The 23,046-nt window shown below is 33.5% G+C and overlaps 1 protein-coding gene across 1 annotated transcript in view; it reads right to left on the bottom strand.

Moving 5' to 3' along the window:
• Window positions 1–657: 657 nt before the first annotated feature.
• LOC109377871 (tumor suppressor candidate 3) overlaps window positions 658–23,046 on the bottom strand; it is a 97,804-nt gene continuing 75,415 nt past the window's right edge. Inside the window, exon 5 of the mRNA XM_019634352.1 lies at window positions 658–752. Within this exon, the coding sequence (XP_019489897.1) occupies window positions 678–752 (75 nt within the window). The 3' untranslated portion in view covers window positions 658–677. The remainder of the gene's footprint in view (window positions 753–23,046) is intronic.

Genomic DNA, 23,046 nt, shown 5'->3' on the forward strand with positions numbered 1-23,046 from the left:
TCCCCTGCGATATAAAATGGATTCTTATAATCTCTCTCAAGCTTCATTTCCAAAGTCAAACCTTAAAAATACACAATGTTCCTTCAAGATACAGCTATTTTTCCAAAAAGTAACATTCCTTCATTCTACTAATATTTAGAATTTATTTTTAATTATAGACACTTGAACCTTACCTCTTTGCTATCCTGTATCATCTTCTTGACCCTTCTACCTCCAAACCATAAATTGTACAGAATTATCTGATTCATAACACTTAAAAAGAGATTTCTACCTATTCTATATCTCCCTCTTCTGACTGATCATAATATTTAAAGGAACCAGTACTAAGAATATTTTGTATCTTTTTATATTATAGAAAACTTTTTTCTCCCCATTAAGACCCTATGTGGGAAACAATACAAACTTTACAAAAAACTCTAGCCAGAGGTAATCAATGCAGAACAAGAGTAATACTTTGAAATTCAATGGTCAGTAAAAAAGAAAATTATAGTCTGGTTAATGATTCAGAATAAAAAAAAATTATACTGTAATAGGAAATAATTAACATAGAAATTAGAAAATTAGTTAACATAGTAGAGTTTAAAATTTAATGTCTTTTACAGGTCTTGGTATTTATTATCAGGAAAAATAATTGATAGCACATGGCTTTGGTTAGTCTTTTTCAATACACCCGTATTTTAAAGGATACTTAATACCAGGATAATGTGTGACTCGGCCACGAATTGAGCCTGGCTGCTTCCATGAATGTAGCTCTAGAAAACAAGACAAAGAAGCAAAAATTACCATCTGGGGAATAGCTGATTTTCTGGTAGTTCTTTTTGTAATTTGCAGTTTTATGTCATGAAGATAAGCAATGGAAAAATCTATTAATTAGGCTCCTATTTATAATTCTTTTGAATAAAATAATTATTAGTTAAATGGTAATAACATGAAAATGTTGGTAGCTGATATTTTGTAAACTGTAGAAAGCAACTTAATATCAAAGTAAACTTAATATAACTTGTTAAAAGGTTTACCACAAACCCATACACACAATGTAATGATTTTTCCAGAGTTACTGAAAAATGTACTTGATAATGTAAGGTACAAATTAGAGCAACTACCTTTGCTGATTCTTCATCCTTTAAAATTAAGTAAAAAATGACCTACAAATGTTAAATCACTCTTTTCCACATTATCAGTTTTAAAAATAAGGCGATAGCTTTATAAATGCATTCATTTCATCAGAGCATTTAAATTGATTTTTAAAAAAATATAATTATTAGAACTGTTTTTACCTCACTGAGAAATGTGCAGTTTTCCGTACCTAATACGAACTGTGTTAGTTGATTCCAGTCAATTATAGAAAATGACAGAAGTCTCCATCTAGGATATTCTGCTTTTAAAAATGCAACTTCTCACAGTATTCAGCTGTTAAGTTCTCTTATGAACATGAGCTGCTATGCAGTTGTTTTAAAGAACAGACCTTTTCTAGAGATTTTGTTCATTAAAAAAAAAAATCTGGAGAAAAAAATAACACCTACAATATAAATCATGTCCTCAATTTTACATCACATATAAAGGCTAATTGTATCATTTGAGAAGAACCACTTTGGTCCTCTCAATTTTTGTTTTGTTTTTGATAATACATATGGATGAAAGCATGTATGCTTTAATGGAAAGATGATTTAACTAGGAGTTAGAAAATTATTGCTTTTGGCCTTAACCGTAGACACGTCACCAAATGTCTCAGATATTCAATATCCCCTCATTTATAATATAAAATTAGGGAAAAAAATTAGATGATTCTTAAAATCTCTTTGAAGTATATAAAGTCTTCTTGTCATTAATTTTGTGTTGGTATTTTCACGTAAAGACTGTTCTTTATACTGATTTACAATACATTGTCTCTGTTTATATCTCAGACTTCTCAGTAATTTCACAGCACAGTTGCCTCATCATCCACAGGTATGTTTAGATGTATTCTGTAAGCACAGCTTAAAGCAAACTGGGTAAAAAACGGTCATTTCTGGTTCATTCACAGTATAGCTTCTGAGGAATCCCATCACGTATGTTTTCTCCTGACTCTATCTAGTTGAATGGCCCTCAATGGAGACAGTACAGCTTTGAAAATCATAACCTAGCTGTTAGCTAATCATTTAAGGTTTTTTTTTTTATTATCATTAGTAATGAATGACAATAGTATAGCAAAACAAATAAAAATACTAAGTTTCGTCTGATATCACTTCAAGTTAGGTTAGAAACTAAGATCCTCAGAACTAAGAAATGAAGGTTTTATTATTCTAATAATTGTAACAGCAAGGATAATAGCTAATAAACCATACCAAGTACTAATAATAGCCACCATTTATTAAGCACTCATTTTGTGTAAGACACTTTTGTGTAAGTTTTACATGTAATATCTCATTTAAGTCTAATAATCCTACAAGGTAGGTATATTTTTATTACAGCCATTTTATAGATAAGGTGACTGAGGTTTAAGAGAGGTCAAGAACTTGCCTAAGTTTTCATATACAGTATATGTAAATGCTGGGATTTGAAATTAGGTCTCCTTGATTTCAGATCTTGAGGTCTCTTATTCAATATATTGTACTACTATGTTATTCACTGGATATATTTGACTGGATGCTTCCATACACATTATCCCATTGTATCTTCTTAACCATATAAAATAGGTATTATCATGTAATCTTCCAAATGAAGAAACTTTTGGGGTTTTGAGAAACTAACTAACTTGCTTAAGACTATATAACTAGTAATGGGTAGAATTTGGACTGAAACCTGGGTGTGATGAGCTCTAAGGTACATACATACCTTTTCCACCATATAATGACAACTTACCGAAAGACAGGAAGGAAATCAAGTGAAACATTTTGTAAAAGCTTTATCTGACAATCACACAATTAAATGTTGACCATTTAAGTAATTAAAGTCAACATTTATGACTAAAATATTTGAACATAACAATACTGGATATTATGCCCAGGTTTATATAATGAAGGTAGTCTGCCTGTATTAGAATCACAAATTTAAAGAGGCAAGAAATTTATATATTTTCTAGGTGAGTGGTTTCAACACTTTTTTGTTTAAGTAGAATCTTCTCTGGTCAAAGTCATCAATAGATTTCCACATTTCAAATCCTATGGTCTTATCCTAGTCTTACCTGACTTGATCTATTTGAAGAATCTGCTTCATGTGACTACTCTCTCCTTTCCTGTAATATTTTCTTTACTTGCCTTCTAAGATGCTGCTCTGGACTCCTGCTTCACTGGCTCCTCTTCCTCAGGCCACTTGGCTGCTCTCTCAGCATCCTAACTAGATTCTGCAGTAACTCAGAGCTGCACAGACTCCAGCCTCTTCTCTGTATTCAGCTTTCCTAGGTGTTCTCATCCAGTTATCATTTCTATCCTGATGACTCCTACATTTCTATCTCCAGCGCAGTCCTTTAGACTTGTACGTATATTGGGTCTGATATACAAGGGGGTGCCAAAAAATGTATACACATGACTTGTATTCCTCTTTTGTTATCAGTATATATTGAGTAGTACAATTGTAATAGTTTTCTTGTATACATTTTTTTAGCACCTTCTGTATATCCACCTCCACTTGGTAATCTAATAGTCTTCATTAATAGACTCTACTTGGAAGTCTAAAACTTGAAATGGCCAAAACAAACTTTTGATTTGTCTCCCTTTCTATCTTAGAAACAGCAACTTATTTTTTCCAGTTATTTAGGCCAAAACCTTGAAATCATTCTTGTCTCTACTCTTCTCCCTCCCTCTCTTCCCATACCACTAATCATTGAGAAAATACTGTTAACTCTACTTTCAAAATCCATTCCAAATTTAACCACTTGCTACCACTTCCAGGAAGCACCAGCAAAGGAGGCTGACCATAAGGCCAGACTTGCTGCCTGGTCCACACCTACATTATTGCAGTAGACTCTTCTCTGTTCTTCCTGCCTCTACCCTATGGTCTAATTATCAGATTAATCCTGTTAAAACTAATCAGATTCTATCATTACCCTTCCAGAACACTTGAATTCTCTCTCAAATGTGTGAGAAAAATATAATATCTTTCAATCTATTAAGTGTTTCCAGTCCCAATATCGTGAACATACATATCTCCACATAATTTAAAAATATATAGCTAGGTTAAAAACAATCCACACTTAGTCCTTAAAGACATCATTTCACTACAACAAATCGATAACACTCGTGGCTTATTTCTTGTACATATGAGGAAATACAAAGTAAAAACTTGTAGACATTTCTGATCTGCTACTTGCTAGGTTGTGTTATCATGAACAAGAATTACTTAACCTCAATCATCTCATCTTTAATAGGAAAATATTCCTTAAAATACTGTCCTAAAAGTCAAATAAGACAGTCATTTTAAGTACTCAGAACAATACCTGTTTTTCTCTATTGTAAGTAATCAAAAATAATCAAGGATAACCATTTAAAAGTCTCTATTCTAAACAGTTTGTATTTTCTAAACATTAGATGAACATGTTTAAATACCATTCATGAATCCATTTTATTTTCACAGGTGAATTTAGTGTGTTGAACTGATATTGGGTTGTCAGAAAAGTCATAACGCATTTTTGCAACGAAAAACAGAAAAAAATACATCATGACTTTTCCGAGAATCTAATATAAAGATCATATTCAGGAACCTATACTAACAACATTTGATTTTTCTCCATCTTCTTCAGTTATCAGAATCACTTTAAGATCAGAAACACAAAAACACTTCAGGATTTAATAAACTCAAATTCATTTGATAAATTTTTATTGAGCAGTTATGTACCAGACACTGATTTAGGCAATGGGGATCCAGTGTAACAAAAACAAAAAATTATGTTTTCATGAGTTTATACACTCAAACTGTGAGAACACATTTTGTCTACCAAAGTGTAACAGCTTAGTGGAACATACTAAAAGCCATACAAGCAAATACAAGAATAAATGTACAAATAAGCATTGACTTTAGCAAGTTATCTTTCATTTAAGGGGCTACCTAAAGCAATGATATAATCTAAGACTGAACTAAGGTCCACAAATTGAAGCTGTTCTTAAAAATTTGTACTAAATGATTCATGCACTTTCAAAATCCTTTATACAAGTAATAAATAATGAATTTATTTACAGCTTTGGCATGACATTGGTATATATTCTTTCCCTCTCTAATTTTTACTAATTCTGATAAGGAAGGTATTAGTAACTAATTTAATCCTAAATATATATTTAACTTGTATATATAATCGGAATGCATTTGCAGATCAGATGACTGATCTGCTTGTATATATACTTGGAATGCATTTGCAGATTAGATGCAGATCTGCTTGTCCTTTGATATTAGATATATCTCTATTTTTTCCATGTAGACAAATTGTTTAGCAAACCATTAATATAAATGCTCTTCACTTGTCCAGTCCATTGAACATTTCATAGAGTATATGAACCAAGATCAAATAAAAAGAATGGTTCATAAATATTACCTTATCAGAGAGTTCATTACCATGATGTACTTAAAAGCCAAATTTTATTTAGAAGAAAAACTAGATGATTTGAAGTTTGCATATCATAATATAAATAATATATGTGAATAATACTTTTATTTCAAGTAACATACTTGAAAATAAAATTCAGTATAGTATTTTTTTTAATACAACGGCTCTAATACTTCTTACATAACAGTATCAGAAAAGGAAAGGGAAATTAAGCTAAATATATTTAGCTTAATAAATAATAGTATATATCGATAGATAAAAGAAACCTCATTCCCTTTCATTTATTCCTAAATTCTTACAAGGTACGATCAGTCATTATGTTCTGCTTTTTCAATATTATTTTAATTGAGTTGGTAATGAGTAATCATTAAGGAGTCCTTTTTACGAACTTAATGTTCTGAAAATAATAATGGCTAATGTGGACCAATAGGTTGTTGTTGTCTGAAAAGGCAGCAGTTGTAATGAAAAACACTGAACTTAGAGTCAGGAGCCTTGGTTTCTAGTGCTGCAGGAGACTTGGTTTCTAGTGCTGATAATGTCCATTCAATTTAAGAGACTAGTTGTTATTCTTGGTCAGTTTAATCATTTGGGTCTCAGGTTCCTAATCTGTGAACTAAAGACAATGAAATTGATTTTACGAAGAAAACAGGGTAATATAATTGTTTATAAAATGGATTTTAATCAAAAGGCCTGAGGTGGTATCCCTGTCCTGAATCTGCCACAAGTGTGACCTTGAACAAAATTACCCAGACCCTCAAATTGTTCAACTGTATAATGACAAAAAAACACACAAAAAACTACATGAGAACTAAATCAGATAATACACATAAAATAGCTAATATCAGGCCTAAAACCCAGAAGCAGTCAATAAATGTTATGATTATTACCTAAGATTCAAATTAATTTCAAAATTTACTGTTTTAGTCACGTGACTCACAGATGGGCCATGGTGTCTTTGAGCATAATAAGGTTTATGCTTATGGTTAATCAGTAATAGTAGACTAACTATTTCTGGGTTAAATTCTTCTGCCAGTGAATCATTTTTAAAACTTTTACTCAAGTCTCTCTTCCAAGCTGATACTAAAATTATCATCCTTGGAGCAAAACCAAGATAGAAAGAACCAACCTGTTTGATGAACCCTAACAAAGACCATTTTAGTTAAATGTGCTTTGGAGTAAAACCAGGTATTAACATAAGCAGAGTACAAAATGTTCAGTAATATACATAAGACAAGAAATAATTCCTCTGAAGACAATAATACACAGGATTCAAATTTGTTATTTCTCCCTTGCTCACTGACAAAATATATACTGACATCTATTTGCTTTGGTATAAGATCCTCACTAGAAAAAAAAATAAAAAAAGTAAAAAGTGTGCTTAAGCCAATCCTAGAGAGATGTGATTTTGATCATTTTAAAAACTGTAACTTATTTAAAAATAATCACTTATGACATGAAGAACATGGCAAACAGATGAAACTAGGATTAGATATTGTTGGGTGTTACCCACATGACAATTCCTCTTAGTTCAAGATCAAATCCATAAAAGTGCTTTTGGTCCCTTCTTTCATTTTAAGACACATGATTACAAAATGAACCAAGAGCTTGTCAACAGCTAGAGGAAACACTGTTGTGATTATCGTTCACCATCTCCATGAATTCTTTCTGTCCAATCTTTTCATGCAGTTTGACTCAAATCAGTATGAAATGACATGTACATTTTTTGGTCTGTTTTCTTTCCCCCTTCCTGCATATATCATGAAAAATTAACTGTCTGAATTCTTTTAGCCTTTTTCATCCCTTACTTACTGCCTCCCAGTACAAGGGCAACAGACACTTGAAATTAAAAAAAAAAAAATCTTTTAAGTGATAATCTCTCAATTGTCTAGCATATGATTCTTCTTTGAACAGAAGTTTTGGCAATAGCAAAAAAAGGAAACATAATTTGTTATCAATATAAGAACAGAATACCAGATGAAAATCTTGTATTTTCTTTGACAGTACTTCCAAGGAAGTCAAAAGGGTTGCCTCATTTATTTTAAAGAAACTTATCTGTCTTTGATGTTAATCTTGGCTGTTTAAGATTTGCCAGTAGAAGAGCCACTGCTTTCCTGATCAAAGCCTATTATAACATGAGGGATCCACTTCTTGTGCATACGAGTAATAGTGTCATTCAGTTTTTACCATGTAGTTCTAAGTAAATAAAACGGAATTTCAAAATATGTACGTTAGGAAGAATGCTGTAATGACACCTCAGTCCCGAGTCTGTGTGTGCTCAGAGATAATGAGATAATCTTTATTATTACCTTTTCAGTTTCTTTCTGGGAATACTAATGTTCAGGACAGGGTTCTTTTGAACTGTGGAGATACAATATCTTATTTAGTGTTAAAATTAGAAATGCTTAAAGGCATCCTTTGATCTTCCCATTGTATGATACTATAACCCTGCTTATGACAGACCCAATCAATTGGGTGTTCGTTAAAAACAGTGTGAAAGAAGGCAGGCAGGCTGGCTTCGGTTGAGCTAGAAGCAAAGACAGTATCGTGGGTCATCACTGTTCCTGAACAAAACAAGCTGAAATCCCAAGGTACTTAACACTCTGACATTCTACTGAAAGATTTCTCTATTTCTGTATAGTTATACATGTCTAGCTCTTTCCTTAGGGGTCTTCTTTTTATTCAACAACTTCTCTGCGTTAACACTAGTTCTTGCTAGGCCGCTACACCAAATGGCAAATGGGATACAGGTCATAGCTCAGCCACGTCCTTCTGGATTTGCCTGAAACAAGATACAAAAGTAGGTCTTACCTACAACCAGGTGGAAAAGACAGCCACAGTGTTTGATTTCTCCACGGGCTACACATAGCTCATGCTTGAAATTCCTAAGTAATTCATTCAATATTTGGTTTGAACCAAAAAATGATTTCTAATAGATACCACACAATTTTTCATGAAAACACTGATAAATCGGATTGCTTCCACTCAGATTATTTTGTCTCTGTCAGTTGTTAGCAATAAGCCACTGCTCTCTTGTTAACTGAAATTTTAGGGCATCTTGTAGCCCTATTCCAGGTGAACTTGCATGACTGACTATGGAGTGTGAAACCCTTACCTGCCCTAGCCACATTCCAAAATGAATTTCTTCAATTTTTCTTATCCTACCTTAGGTTAAAAAGTTGACCACTCAACCTAAGTCAGTGATTCTCAAAAATATGTGTGCATGAAACTCACTTGGGATATTCGTTTAAAAAACAGATTCTTAGATGCCATGTATGGAGATTCTAATACAAAGGTCTGTGGTAGGACCAGAAATTTACAGTTTATTATATGCAAGCCATTTCTACATACCTGTATTTTACGAGGCTGTATGTATGGTAAGAGGGAAATGAGTAAAAGGTGTCAGAAAGGCTATGTATTCAGAGAAAACATTTTAATAGTAACAAGTTTGTCTTTTAAAAAAATAAAAGAATTGCTACATATTCAGAGAAAGCATCTTACCAGTAAATTCCTTTTGTTCTTAAGACAATAAATGAATTGCTATTTCGAATGTAGAAGTTTGGAGTGCTATGTATGCATGGCTATAAAAAGTATGCTGGTTCCAAATAGGGCTGAAGAAACAGAAGAAACTACATGAGGTTTATCAGGCAGGGAAGCAACAGATAATATCACTGAATAGGTCTAACAACTTAAATCTCAATCATCCTGTCCTATACTCTGAGAGATTCTGTAGAATCCAAGACCCATGGTAAAAGTTAGAGAGGCTGAAACGGAGCCTATTGGAAATGGAAGGCGAACCCAATGGTGGGCTAGTAGCTCGTCACCAGGAACATGAAACGGTCCGCAGTTCATGGGTAACTGTGGCCCAGGCTCAGTGGGACATGCTTCCTTTTATTCAAGCCCTTTCGCACAATAGTTGTCAGCCCTGATAATAAAGTGGAGAAAACTCGCACCTTAGGAGCTTTACCTGAATCACAGTGTCAATAAGACTGGTAGTGCGTGTATTGTTAAGTGGGGGGAAAAAGTAACAACACAGAACAACCCACCCTCCCTCTCCCCCAAAAAACAACAAAGAAACCTCCAATCAAAAACTAAGGAAATCTGAAGCAGAATATGCTAAAAGAGTCAATTATAATTGTCTCTCCCTAGAAGGTCTGCTAAGAAGAACAGAGTGCAGGGTGGGAACAGTCCTAGGATAATACAAAACAACCGTAAGCCCTAGGTATTAGTAAGACAGCAATTGGGGATATACTATGTTTGCAAAAGCACCTTTTGCTTTTTGAACAAAACTGATAATATGGCCAATAAGAGAAGAGTTTCTCATACCTACTGTACTTTCGAAGTGTTGAGAATAAAAATATGACAACATCATAAGATTAAGTTTCTTCCAAGTCTACAGAAAAAAATTTAAAGGGTCCTATGACTCATCTTCTAAGTAAGTTTGCTAATTAATGTTTTGTTGACAACAACACATGTCTAGACTTGTTATAGGCTGTTTTACTCAGTAACAAAAGAAAACTTGAAATGCAGAAATAATTACTCTCACAGAATTTTCTTTTGTAACTAAAGTAATAAAAAATTCAAAATGAAAAGTTATATTCTACAGCATTTTAACATCCAATTGAATAGCTTTTAATGTGAGAGACGCTGAATATGTAAATCTATAATACAAAGGCTTTGGTAGCTCTATCACATCAGGTATATGTAAAAAGTATCATACAGTCCAAATTTGTTTTCCCCCTCTTTTTATCCTCAGAAAACAATTTCAAACATCAAGGAAGATTAATATTCTCTTGTCATTATTATAAATGTAAATAAAAAACGCAAGAACAACAAAAACTAATGAAGCTTAAAATTTACACCATGCTTTAAAAAAAAATCAGTCATTTCATATCACCAAATATTGTCATCTGTAATTGGTCTAAGAAATGCATTAGGAACAGAGTTTCTCTGTGCCCTAATCTAGCTTTGCCAGTAAAGTGAATGATTTCTCCTGGAAAGCCATTTAACCTCTCTGTAATTCACTGCCTGTACAGATCATTTTTTGTTACTTATGGGGCTACTAGGTGATAAAAAGATGTTATCAAGCAAACTTATGAAATGCATTTAAACAACAAAAACTAAACAAGGGTCACTGTCTTTTGAAGCATAGTCTGTCTCTAACATTGCTTTTCTTTTCTTTTTTTGATGTATCTGTAAAAATGGATGTCCACCTCTCCAAGTCTCAGTAAATGCTTTGATAATTCTATATATGTAAACATATTCACATACCGGGGACACCAAAAAATGTACACATTTTAAGAAATGTTATCTATGCATTACTTTTTGAAGTTGAATTGGATTATGGTAGCAATGTGTAGTATGACGTTGTCTCAAAGGATGGCGTTAATCAAATGAATGCTAGCGTCATTCATTGTATTACAATTTTAATACAGTTTTTTTTCCATTTGTAAACTATGTATACATTTTTTTGGCATCCTTTGTAGATGACAAATACCCTGGGTGGCCAGGGAATTATTCTTCAATAACAAACCTTTCACATAGCTGTTAGATCATCCTCTGATCATTATTTGTACTTTATATTTATTCACGACCCTACCTCAATGATTACAATATGAACAAAATATTGCTGAGTCTGAGTCCCATTACATCATGCTGGACCATAAGTTATGGCAGATTTTCTAGTCCAGTTCTTCAGATGGCTTTTGTTTACATCCCTCAAACTTCTCTTACATTGTCTTGAGAATGACACTTTCTCTAAAGTTCGAGTAATGCCAATTGTTTTAGAAGTCCAGTGTCATCTATTTTCTTCATCTGTCCACAGCCACTGCATTCTGATGAGCAAGTCTGAAAAATCACTGCCTCTAAATTTTTGACATCAGAGACTTTATCTTGACATCTGATGTGAAATATGGTACAAGGGTACGATAAACGAAACCTGTCTAAGAAGTGAAAACAGCACTGATAAGTGTTCAGATATTAGACCCATATAACACAGTTGACAGCACTGTGCTGTACAGGCCTTGAGAATGGGTTTAACTAACGATGGGTACTCCTGGCTGAACCTCCCAATCTGCCAAATGCGACATTAAGTTCTTGTTGTAATTTTCTGTTTTCTTTAAGCTTATGATTTCAAGGCTACAGATGAACAACACTCATCTTTATATTTAACCGGTATACTATCCATGTGAATCCAAGTATATGAGAAGTATTTGTATAGAATAGGCTGATATATAACTAACTTCTGGTTCTACTATAAAAATTATGTGGCGCCAAACACAGCACTCATCTTCAACAGAAGCACCACACTCTAACGGTTGGGAGCTCTGGTTCCAAGCCGGGCTGCCACGTTTGAATTTTAGCTGTGTGGGAGTGAGCATGTAACTTAACCAACCTATGGTTCCGTTTCCTCATCTGTAAAACAAGGTTGTTATAATTTAAAGCTTTTAAAAAAGTATGGCATGAAATAAGCCTTTAGTAAGTGTTAGCTATTACTGTTATTTTTTTCTTCCACAGATATGTACTGACTGTCTAACGTGGTGGGTGACCTTTCTAGGCACTTGAGATAAAATAGTGAATAGAGCAAACATCTCTGACTTCAAGGGACTTAGTCCTGTGTGTGTGTGTGTGTGTGTGTGTGTGTGTGTGTGTGTGTTGGGGGTAGGGAGCCAGGGTAGAGACAAAAAATGATTAATATAAACAATGAATATATAAATATATAATATGCATATATATACACATCAATATGAAGTGTATACGAAGGACATCGGTTAGGCATATTGATTTGGGGGGAAGCACAGACAAGTCAGAGGGAATAATGACAAGCACAAATGCCTCAAGGTAGAAACGTGCTAGCAAGGACTTAGATTTCACTCTGAGTCACAGGAGAAGCCCTAATAGGAATGTTCTGAGCAGAAGAGGAACATGATCTATGCTGAGAATAGACTAGTGGAGCAAGGATGGGGCAGAGAGAGGTTACTACAATAATACGGATAGAAAAGGCTGGTAGTTTAAAGCATGTTCATGGCAGGTGTTAAGTGATCTGGTCTTGGCTATATTATGAAGGAAGAACAAAAGTATTTTTTGTTTCATGTTTTATGTAAAAGGAGACTACAACTTTATAGCTGAAGGAATATGTAGTAAAAATTTGAAGTCCAAATTCATAGTAAATATATATTGCAGTATTTACAGTATACAAATATGGAACATTTACATTCAATTGGGGATAAACAAAATCTACATATTCAGTTATATTTACATTAAAGTAAAGAGGTCACTAAAATGGTAGTACTTTAATTATAAAAGAAATATATTATTTGTCCATGAAAGTTTCATTCTTTTTCCATTTTCTCCTTTGTAAGATTGACACTCATAGTCAATAACTCTTCTGTATGAAAGACCCATTCCCAGCCAGGTGTATATTTTCACATCTTATGGAATAACTACTAATTGGATTGGATATTTCTACTGAAATATCCCACTTGGATGCCCTAGCCCTCTAAAATCATTTTTTTTTTACAAATAAATGTCAATATTCTCCACACCAACTAACATATCTCTGTCAGACTTCTATGCTTCTCTCAGTAATACAGGCTTGCTTCTAATGATCTAAGTTTCCACTCTGATGTCTCCGCCGACAGCAATCATAAAGCCAGTGAGTACTGTCTGTTCTATGTTTGCTATTTTTCTATTACCTTGACACAGCTGATTCTGTCTAAATGCTTATCATATCATCCTCGGATTATGGGCTTTCTAATCTTTACTTCTCAATCTCTCACTTCTAGCTAAATCTTCTAAAATCACCAGTTTAATCAGTCTGTTGCTCACAAACCTTTAAAAATTTTAAATTGCTGATAGGCCATTCGAACCCCTTGGCAGTATAAGTTAAACACCTTTGAATAAATCAATCCGCTAGTCAATAAATCAGTCCCACAAATATCTATTCTGTACTTAGGAGTAAGAGATGCCGTAATCCATACAATGAGAAAAGCAGGTAAATACAAAACATGGTGGTTTTCCTCCACAGGAAACAGTTTATGTGCATAAAGAGATATCTAATCCCATAGGCAAAAGAAAATGAGGGAACCGTGATTAACAGTAGACCAGGATCTGAATCTGTGCTTGAGTTTCCTCCTTTATATAGGGATAATAATAGTACCTTTCTTAGTGAGAAGTGCTATAGAATTAAACATCATAATTATTAAAATTAGGTACTAAGTTGCATGCTATTTAGGAAAGACTACAATTTTGGCTATAAATTTGACTATATGTTCAATGAGTTCTAGAGAAATATAAAAGGTGAAAATACTATAGGCTGAAATAGAAGGAACAGACTCTCAAGATGGTTAACTGTAAACGGTATTTCAATGTAGATTATGTTGAGATAAGTTAGGGATGTGGGGAGAGGATTTTAAATGGGTAGAATGTGACAAGGAAATTAATAGAGGATGGGAAGGATAATCGTTTATCTCATCTTAATGAGAAAGTGTTTGAAGGCAGACGTGACTAGTATGCCAGAGTAAGCACAATTTTTTCTCATACTATTTCTATCAAAAAATTATGTTTCAGTAACAACTGTCTTCATGGATGCTAAACATCCCTATAATCATTTCGGCTTTTATGTAGGTTTTTAAGGCTGTTTCTTTTTTTTCCTGACCCATATTAAGGAATCATCTTTCTTCCTTTTGGTTAACCTAAATTCATCTTGATTTTTTAGGGCCAACTCATATTCTATTCCTTTTAATGAAAATTTCCCTGATAATTTTGCCTCAGGATAATAACTGTTGCTCTTAAACTACTGTAATACCTATGGTTTATAATTTAATGTGTATCTTAGGCATATGTGGATTTATAATGTGAGTTGTTCATGTGAGTTTTAAGTCCAGAACCCTATCTGTTTCTGGACAAAGGATATATTCTTTATAGAATACAAACAGCAAGTATTTCTGTTACTTTAAAGAGAACAGGCTCCAAATACTTACTTCAACATAATATTTTAAAACAATTTAAGTATAAAATGCATTTAAAATCTAAAGTAAAATGATTGTAAAATGTGTATTTATAGTAATTCAAGGATTTAAAAAATCTAGAACATCTATTAATGATTCTATGCATTTTTTTAACTCCTCATGAAGCTAACATTGAAGTTAAATTACTCAAAATGGCATAAACGCCAGTTAAACGGAGGAAATTATATATGTACAACTTAAAGAGAAAAAGAGTGATGATTTAAAACTATAGTGAATATTATTTAAAGTTAATAAAACCGGACTTTACTCTTTTCATTTACACCGAGCTCATTAAAAAATTATTATTTTTTTTAGTAAGCAGATTTTTGCCAATAAAATTTCTTAGCAAATAAATGTTATTATTTGACAGTTATTAGCATGTACTATAAAGTATAATTAAAAATCATATTTCTCCAGAGATTTCAAAGTGTATTTCATCATTAGAACTTAATGCATTACAAAGGTATTAGTGTATCAGTATATTACAAGCAAGTACTTGCATGCACTAATTTTTACACATAAATTGGTTTTGCTGTGTATATATACTTCCATTTGTAAAACACTGGCTGACTTTTTCTTCATAGGTTTAAAAAAATCTTATTAGCTTCCAAATATCATAATCAGAAACTGCCTTTATTTATTGAGTGTATGTGGCACTGTAAATATTCCTTCTTTAAAAGCTAAGCTCTATTTCTCTTTAACTGTCGTTTTGTTTTGTTTTTTTGTTTTGTTTTGTTTTGTTTTTTTCCAAACTGGCTAATTCATAAGAAATACCTCAGATTTGTCCTTAATTAGAAAAGGGAGAAAAGGGCATTCAGAAATTTGCCACTGGAATATTAAGTACAGTCAAAACTTAAATTACAGATTTAAGATCTTTGTATTTTTCTGTATATAAATTATACATTAAGACAAAAGAGAGGTATATATTTTCAAAGAAATATTATTTGGGAAAAATAAGCAGAAACAAATGAGTCTTTCCATCACAGATATAGTCAAATATTTCCATTAGTTTTTCATTTACAGTTAGGAAGCACTTTTTTTTCTAAACCAGAGAATACTGCTGGAGAAATCTGAAATGATATTTTACTGATTCTTAATAAAACTGAATAAATTGAAAGAAACATTAAACTAGCAGGTAGAGAACAAGAAATTGTATATTTAACATTCATGTTAAGACAGAAGTATAACACAGGAATTTCTGCTTTAGATTAATACCAGGTGCTTGAAGATGGCACACAACTTTTCATTAGTGTAATTATTTCAGAACCATGTTGCTATCGACTCAAAAGTCTTTCTCTCATAAGAATTTCCAGCAGTTATAGTTTACCAAATATAATTTAAAATGTAGTCTCTGTATTGTATTGTAGAAATTTGAGGTAATTAGAACATTTTATAGCTGGAACGAAGCTATTTTATTTTACTTTATTAGTTTCAGGTGTATAAAACAATGCAATAGTTACACTTTTCACCCCTCACAAAGTGACAGCCCCTCTCCCCCAATCCACTGCTCCCCCCATATCATACATATCTAGTACAATGCCATTAACTCCACTCCCCACACTGTACTCCACATCCCGTGACTATATGTATTAAAATATAGTTGACATACAATATTATACAACATCAGCTTCAAGTGTACAGTGCAGCGGTCAAATCTCTACATCATCCATGACGTGGTCTCCCTAACAAGACATGTGTCCATCTGACACCTTACAAAATATTTACAACATTATTGATTATATTCCCTGAACTGTCTTATATCCCTGTGACGATACTGTAGTTACCAATTTAGTATGCTGTCTAATCCCTTCCCCTTCTCTCTCATCCCCACCCCTTTCCCATCTAGCAACCATCAGTTGTTCCTCTTTGTCTCTGAGACTCATTCTGCTTACTTTGCTCATTTATTCAGTTCTTTAGATTCCACATATAAGTAAGATCATATGGTATTTGTCTCTCTCTGACTTTTTTCACTTGGCCTAATGTTCTCTAGGGCCATCAATACCGTTGCAAATGGTAAGATTTTTTTATTCTTTATAGCTACATAATACTCCATTGTATAAATGTACCACAGTTTCTTAATCCAGTCATCTACCGATGGGCATTTCGGTTATTTCCAAGTCTTGGCTACTGTAAAAAGTGCTGTGATAAACATAGGGGTGCATGTATTTTTTTTGAATTGGCATCTTGGGTTTCTCTGGATAGATATCCAAGAGTGGGATTGTAGGGTGATACAGTAGTTCCATTTCCAGTTTTTTGAGATACCTCCATACTGTTTTCCATAATGGCTGCACCAATCGGCAATCCCACCAACAGTGCACCAGGGTTCCCTTTTCCCCACAACCTCACCAGCACTTGTTGTTTGTTGAATTATTGATGATAGCCATTCTGACCGGGGTGAGGTGGTATCTCATTGTGGTTTTTATTTGCGTCTCTCTAATGATTAGTGAGGTTGAACATTTTTTCATATGCCTGTTGGCCATCTATATGTCCTTTTAGAGAAATGTCTCTTCATATACTCTGCCCATTTTTTAATGGGTTGTTTGGTTTTTTGGTGTTTAGTTGAATGAATATTTTATAAATTTTGGATCACTGTATTTATTTATGTCTTTACATAGTAGCATAATAACTTCAATAAACTTGGGCTTCAAAAATGAAAATTTTTAAACAAAATAATTCTACATTTGCTACACTTATTTACATAAATTTACTTTATAGGTTACCAAATCCTTACTAAATGCGTTTGAGGTCAAGGGTACAAAAACAATTCTATTCTCATATACCCAACAATGGAACACTTTTAGTGATAATATCACCCAGAATGTGGAATAATACTTAAAGTTGTACAGTGCAATTTATGCACATTATCTGCCTCAAAAAGCCTTATACCACCAATGAAGATATCTGTCTCATTCTGAGCAAGCTAGGTGGAAGTTACTGAAAGTTATTCTTAATTGTGAACAACTGCTATAGCTTCAATCAGGATTTCTTCAAGAACATGAATAAGTGACCAACAGTTTGTGTGAGAATTATTTTTAACAATGTTTCAATTGAATAGTAATGCTTTCATATGGGCTAAATTGTATCCCCACCTCCAATTTCCCATGTTGAAATCATAACCCCAATACCTTAGAATATGACTGCATTTGGAGACAGGGCCTTTCAAGAGGTAATTAACAACAAGTCATTGAGATGGACCCTAATCCAATATGACTGGTGTCTTTATTCAAGAAGGAGATTAGGCTACAGACATAGAGAAACATAAAGATACAGAGAGGAGAAGATAGTCATGTACAAGCCAAGGAGAGAGGCCTCCAAAGAAAGAAACCCTGCTAATAACCTTGATCTCAGACCTCTAGCCTCCAGAGCTGTGAGAAAATCAATTTCTGCAGTTTAAGCCACCCAATTTGTGGTACTTCATTATGGCATTCCTAGCAAACTAACGCACGTTCCAAATGACAAAAATTTTAAGTTTTCTTAAAAATTTCTTAATTGTTGACACTGGTAGCTAAAGTTCTCATTGTCAGCTTCCTTTTGAGCAATAGTAACTATTACATTTGCACTTTACTCTTAAAAATGTAATATTAATTTAAATTCTTATAATCAAATTATACACACATATTTTACATTTATTTACAAGCGGACACATGTTAAAAAGCATAGATGGAGAAACAACTGGAAAGATCCACACAAAACTGTAAATTATTGTTACCTATGGAATACATTTTATAAATTGAGAGAATACTGAAAAAGAAGTTTGTATATTTTCTTTTACATAGTTCTGTATTACTTGAATCTTTTATAAGAAGGTATTTGTAGATTACATGGGCATCGACATGTTCTTTTAAAGAAAGACAGAAATATTTACTATTGCCATGAAATAGTTTACAATATTCTAGAAAAATAATTGCTTGCAAATGCTGTGAGCAAATAAAATTTTAAAAATGACTGAAAAACGTCCATCTTACTTAACAACATAGAAACACCTGTTGAATTTAGTGAGTGTGATTTTCAATGGAGTGATGGGTACAGGAGCCAGAGTGAAGTACACTGAGGCATGAACAAGAAACGAAGCAAGTTTATGGGCACAGACAACTCTTGATATTTCATATTGGAAATAACATTGTCTAATGAGGGTGAAGACTAGGATAGAGATGTACTAGTGAGAAACTCTTAGAGTACATTAAGTTGAAACTTTATGACTTTCTACTATATTTTACAATAGCAGACTATTTTACTTGATAGTAGCACTTATCTGGAATGAGGATTGGCAAGGAGGGTCTAGTTAAAAGAAAAAATGAAGATTCTGAAGAAAGGTTGATGATCTTGGTGTCCTTGGGAGGGAGACCAGTTAAGTCTCTTAAGAGAGGTGATAAAATAGGAGAATAGAAAAGGCCTAAGAAAATGGGTAAGGAATGGAGCTCAGAATAAGGGGGAACAGAAGAATGGAAGAAACTGAATTCAATGATATTAATTTCAATTTTGAGATTTTGGTAATGGAATTGTTACAAGTTTTGACAAAGTTTCAAGTATTTCCCAAAACAAGCAGTTTAAGTCAGATAGAAAGGTAAGTTATAGAGTTTAAAGAGAAAAATGATAATATGAAGCCAGTGTGCTAAAAGAGGTGACAGCATGGGTATTATGAACAAAGGGACTTAAGACAAAAAATGATTTTGATTATGTCTGAGGACAGAAAAATGAATTAAATAACCTTTGAGTCATTTAAGACCCTCTACTCTAAATAACAGTTATATGATTGTCTTCAATATTGTAATAGGTGACACTTTCCAAGAGCATAAATGACACAAAGATTATTCAATCCTAAGGAAATAGTACCATTTGCAACAATATGGATGGAACTAGAGAACATTATGCTAAGTGAAATAAGTCAGTCAGAGAAAGACAAATACCATATGATCTCACTTATAAGTGGAATCTAAAAAACTGAATAAATGATATATGTAAACAGAAATAATCTCAGAGACAGAGGAACAACTGAGGGTTACTAGTTGGGAGAGAGTGGGGATGAAGAAGGGGAAGGGACGAGACAATACAAATTGGTAAGTACAATATGGCCTCAGGAATAGAAAAGACAGTCTGGGGAAAATAATAATGTTGTAAATATGTTTTAGGGGGCCAGATGAACTCATGTCTTGTTAGGGAGACCACTTCATAGACGGTATAGAGGCCTGACCACTGCACTGTATTTCTGAAGATGATGTTGAATAATATTGTATGTCAACTATAATTTAATACATATATAGTCATGGGATGTAAAGTATAGTGTGGGAATGGAGTCAATGGAATTTAATAGATATGTATGATATCATGATATTGGGGGTAAGGGGGCAGCGTATGGGGGGAGGGAGGTTGTTACTTTGTGAGGGGTGTAAAGGATAACTATTGCATTGTTCTGTACACCTGAAACTAATAATAAAAACAATAAATAACATAATTTACAAAAACGGTCCAAATCAAGTTAATGCGTTTTTTTCTCTTGAAAATATTAAAAACTGAATGACTGAACAACTTTTAGCTTATCCTACTTAATTGGAATTAATATGTCATATGGTGGCTACTACAATGTTTTTCTTTAATAAATCACTACAATATGTATTCTTATAGAGTTAATTTCTTGTGTATGGTTACATTTCAGTATCTAAAAATATGGTAAAAACCTAACTCGATCAAATTGGGGGAGAAGATAAAGGTATAAATTTTAAAGTAGATTCTTTTATAGTAGAATAACTCAAATTGTCAACTAAAATTTCTCAAGTGGAAAGCTTGTTTCAGCAAACAGAAAAAATATATTGGCAATTAGCATTGGCCTTACGGATACAATCAATCAAGTTACTATTGTTCATTAAAAGATATTTTTTTGAGCAAACTGAACAAAACAGACAAAACTGTCATAGCCTTAATTTGCTTAGTAAAACAGGACTGCGAAACACAGTGGTAAACTTAGGTAAACATAATGTTAAACTCTCATAAATTCCTAAATTGAGTCCTTAATAGATGCTTAAAGCAATTTAGAAATATATCTATGTAACTTTTATTCTCTAAGACCTAGTAACATCTTTCCTAACTTAGCTTTTGGTTTAGAAAAAGTAAAACAAATTATCAATGGCACAGATACTTTGAAATTGTTTATCCTCTCAATCTTCCAAATAACGTTTGAGAAAAAAAAGCAGCATCTTCTATGCCTAACAGACTAATTCTGAAATCCTACAAGAGAAGAAAGATCCCCTAAAACGTAATCTTAGAGCTTAAGGAGTTCAACTCTGAGGAGAAACTTAGATGAATTCTTCAGAAGAAATTTTTCACGACTTTTTATTGCAAAAGAGAAGGCTGGTACGGAGGAGGGATAAAACAAGGGGAGAGAGAAGAAAAAGGAGTTAGTAGTTTTGTGAACAGTACTTGTTATTACTGCGATACTAGAAGCTAGCCTGGATTTAAGGCATAAGTTCTTAAATGTACTGTACGTAAGACTCAGAAAATCCTTGAGGGGTGAATTGAGGTGGTGTGCAGTTGCTGCTATAGGCGAGTACGAAATGGCTTCTGGAATGCAGGTTACAGTCCTTTTCTTGGTCTTGTGCTGGTTATATAGGTGTGTTCTCTTCATAAAAACTGACTAAGCCACACACTTATGATTTGTTCATTTTTCTAAATATATGTAATGTTGCTATAGAAATTCCACTCAGATAAATAGATAAATAGATAAACCTAGGAATCTAGCTACAAAAGTACATTTCTGGTACATTCCATTTTGTGGAATCTGCATTTTAACAAGTACCCTGGGGGTCTGTGCAGCCAATTCTCATTATGTAACTGGAAAAACAACAGCTGAGAGGTTCAAAAGTAATTTCTTTATCATCTCAGTAATGCTTTTTCCTGCCATAGGCTTTTCTGAGCCATTCAATAAATTGGCTGATTTCAAACCCTTTGACTCCAGTTGTCCAGCAAGCAGAAAATGATTACTGACGATAGAATACGGACTCACTTGAGGTCACAACTCATTTCTATTCTTACTCTTACTTTACCTAGGTTTAAAAAGTATCAGTACTAGATAACACAAAAATGAGAGAAAAAAAAGTTTCTGCCTTCAAGAAGTTTATAATCAGGTTGATATGACTATACATTACCTAAAATACAAAACACACTAAAAAAATTAAGTGGTATAAGTGGTAGCAAACAGAGCACTATAAAAGTAAGAGGAAGGATGGAGAAGCAAATGAGGTTCCTCGAGAATATATCAAAACTAGATACAACCTAAAGTCAAATTTCAACAGAGAAGAAAAAGGAGGAAACCCTCCAGCAAGGGCAGGTGGGGGAGTGTTAAAGTAAGGAACAGCAGGGACTGTACACAAGGCCACCACGAAGGAAGTAGTTAGGGATGAGGCTAAAATGTCGGTCATTACTACACGAGGAGAGCCTTGGATAAAAGGGAGAAATAACTGTTCCTAATTTTCATTTTACAGGCATAAGGACGTCACAGAAGACTGCTGAACAGAAAGGAGACATGATGGTAAGTCACTTTAGGAAGCTCAATCCAGAAGCTACACATTTAATGGACCGCGACAAGAGAAAGATGAAGGTGAGTCACCATGTTGTGTTATAGTGATTGTGACTCACGGCTATGCAGCCAGATGGATCTGGACTCCACTGCAACTCTACCCTAGTCAAGCCATTCAGCCTCTCTGAGTGTTTCCTCACTTCTAACCGGGGAGAAGAATGGCTGCTTCCTGTAAGGGTACTGCACAGACTGAAGGAGGTAACATGGAAAACTCCTAACATCAGAGGTAGTTATCAACAACGTTGCCATCATCTGCTTTTTCACACAGCTCGTGTTTTTCCAGTGCTCTTAGATATAGTGTATGTAGATGGCTTACATGAGTTTTGCCTGGGCTAAAATTGATGAAAAAAAAAATAAAGAGGGTATAAAATACATGCGAGAAGATCAGTTAACAAGGTCTAGTTCAATATGCCAAATGAGAACTGAGACATACATGAAATATAAAAAAAAAACACCCCACAAATTCAATTTCTCTACTAGTACTTGTTCTCATCATTGCATGCTTGGATTTGGGCAAAAGCTACCAGACAGCTTTCCTCCCTCTAATAAAATAACAGAATTGTATATTGCTGTCAAGCTAATATTCCCAAAAGAAAACTCGCTTACAGTGGTAACCAACAAGCTATGCAGGTAACCAATCTGTCTGCCTGACCTTCCAAGTAGATTATGTTGGCTGTAGTATGTCTTTCCAAACTTAGTGCCATCTAACATCTAGTCAGGCTATCTTTCCTGTATAACACACACCATTTTCATGTCTGCTTTCCCATCTTAATATATGATCATCTGCCATTTGGATGCTTTCTATCCTCTTTTAAACCAACTTAAATATGACTTCATCTAAATTAAATACCACTTTCTCAATGAAACTTCATAGCACTCAACTCCATATATATATATATATATATATATATATATATATATATATACACACACACACACACACACACACACACACA

This window comes from Hipposideros armiger, unplaced genomic scaffold, assembly GCF_001890085.2.
Source record: "Hipposideros armiger isolate ML-2016 unplaced genomic scaffold, ASM189008v1 scaffold_1595, whole genome shotgun sequence".
NCBI lineage: Eukaryota > Metazoa > Chordata > Mammalia > Chiroptera > Hipposideridae > Hipposideros > Hipposideros armiger.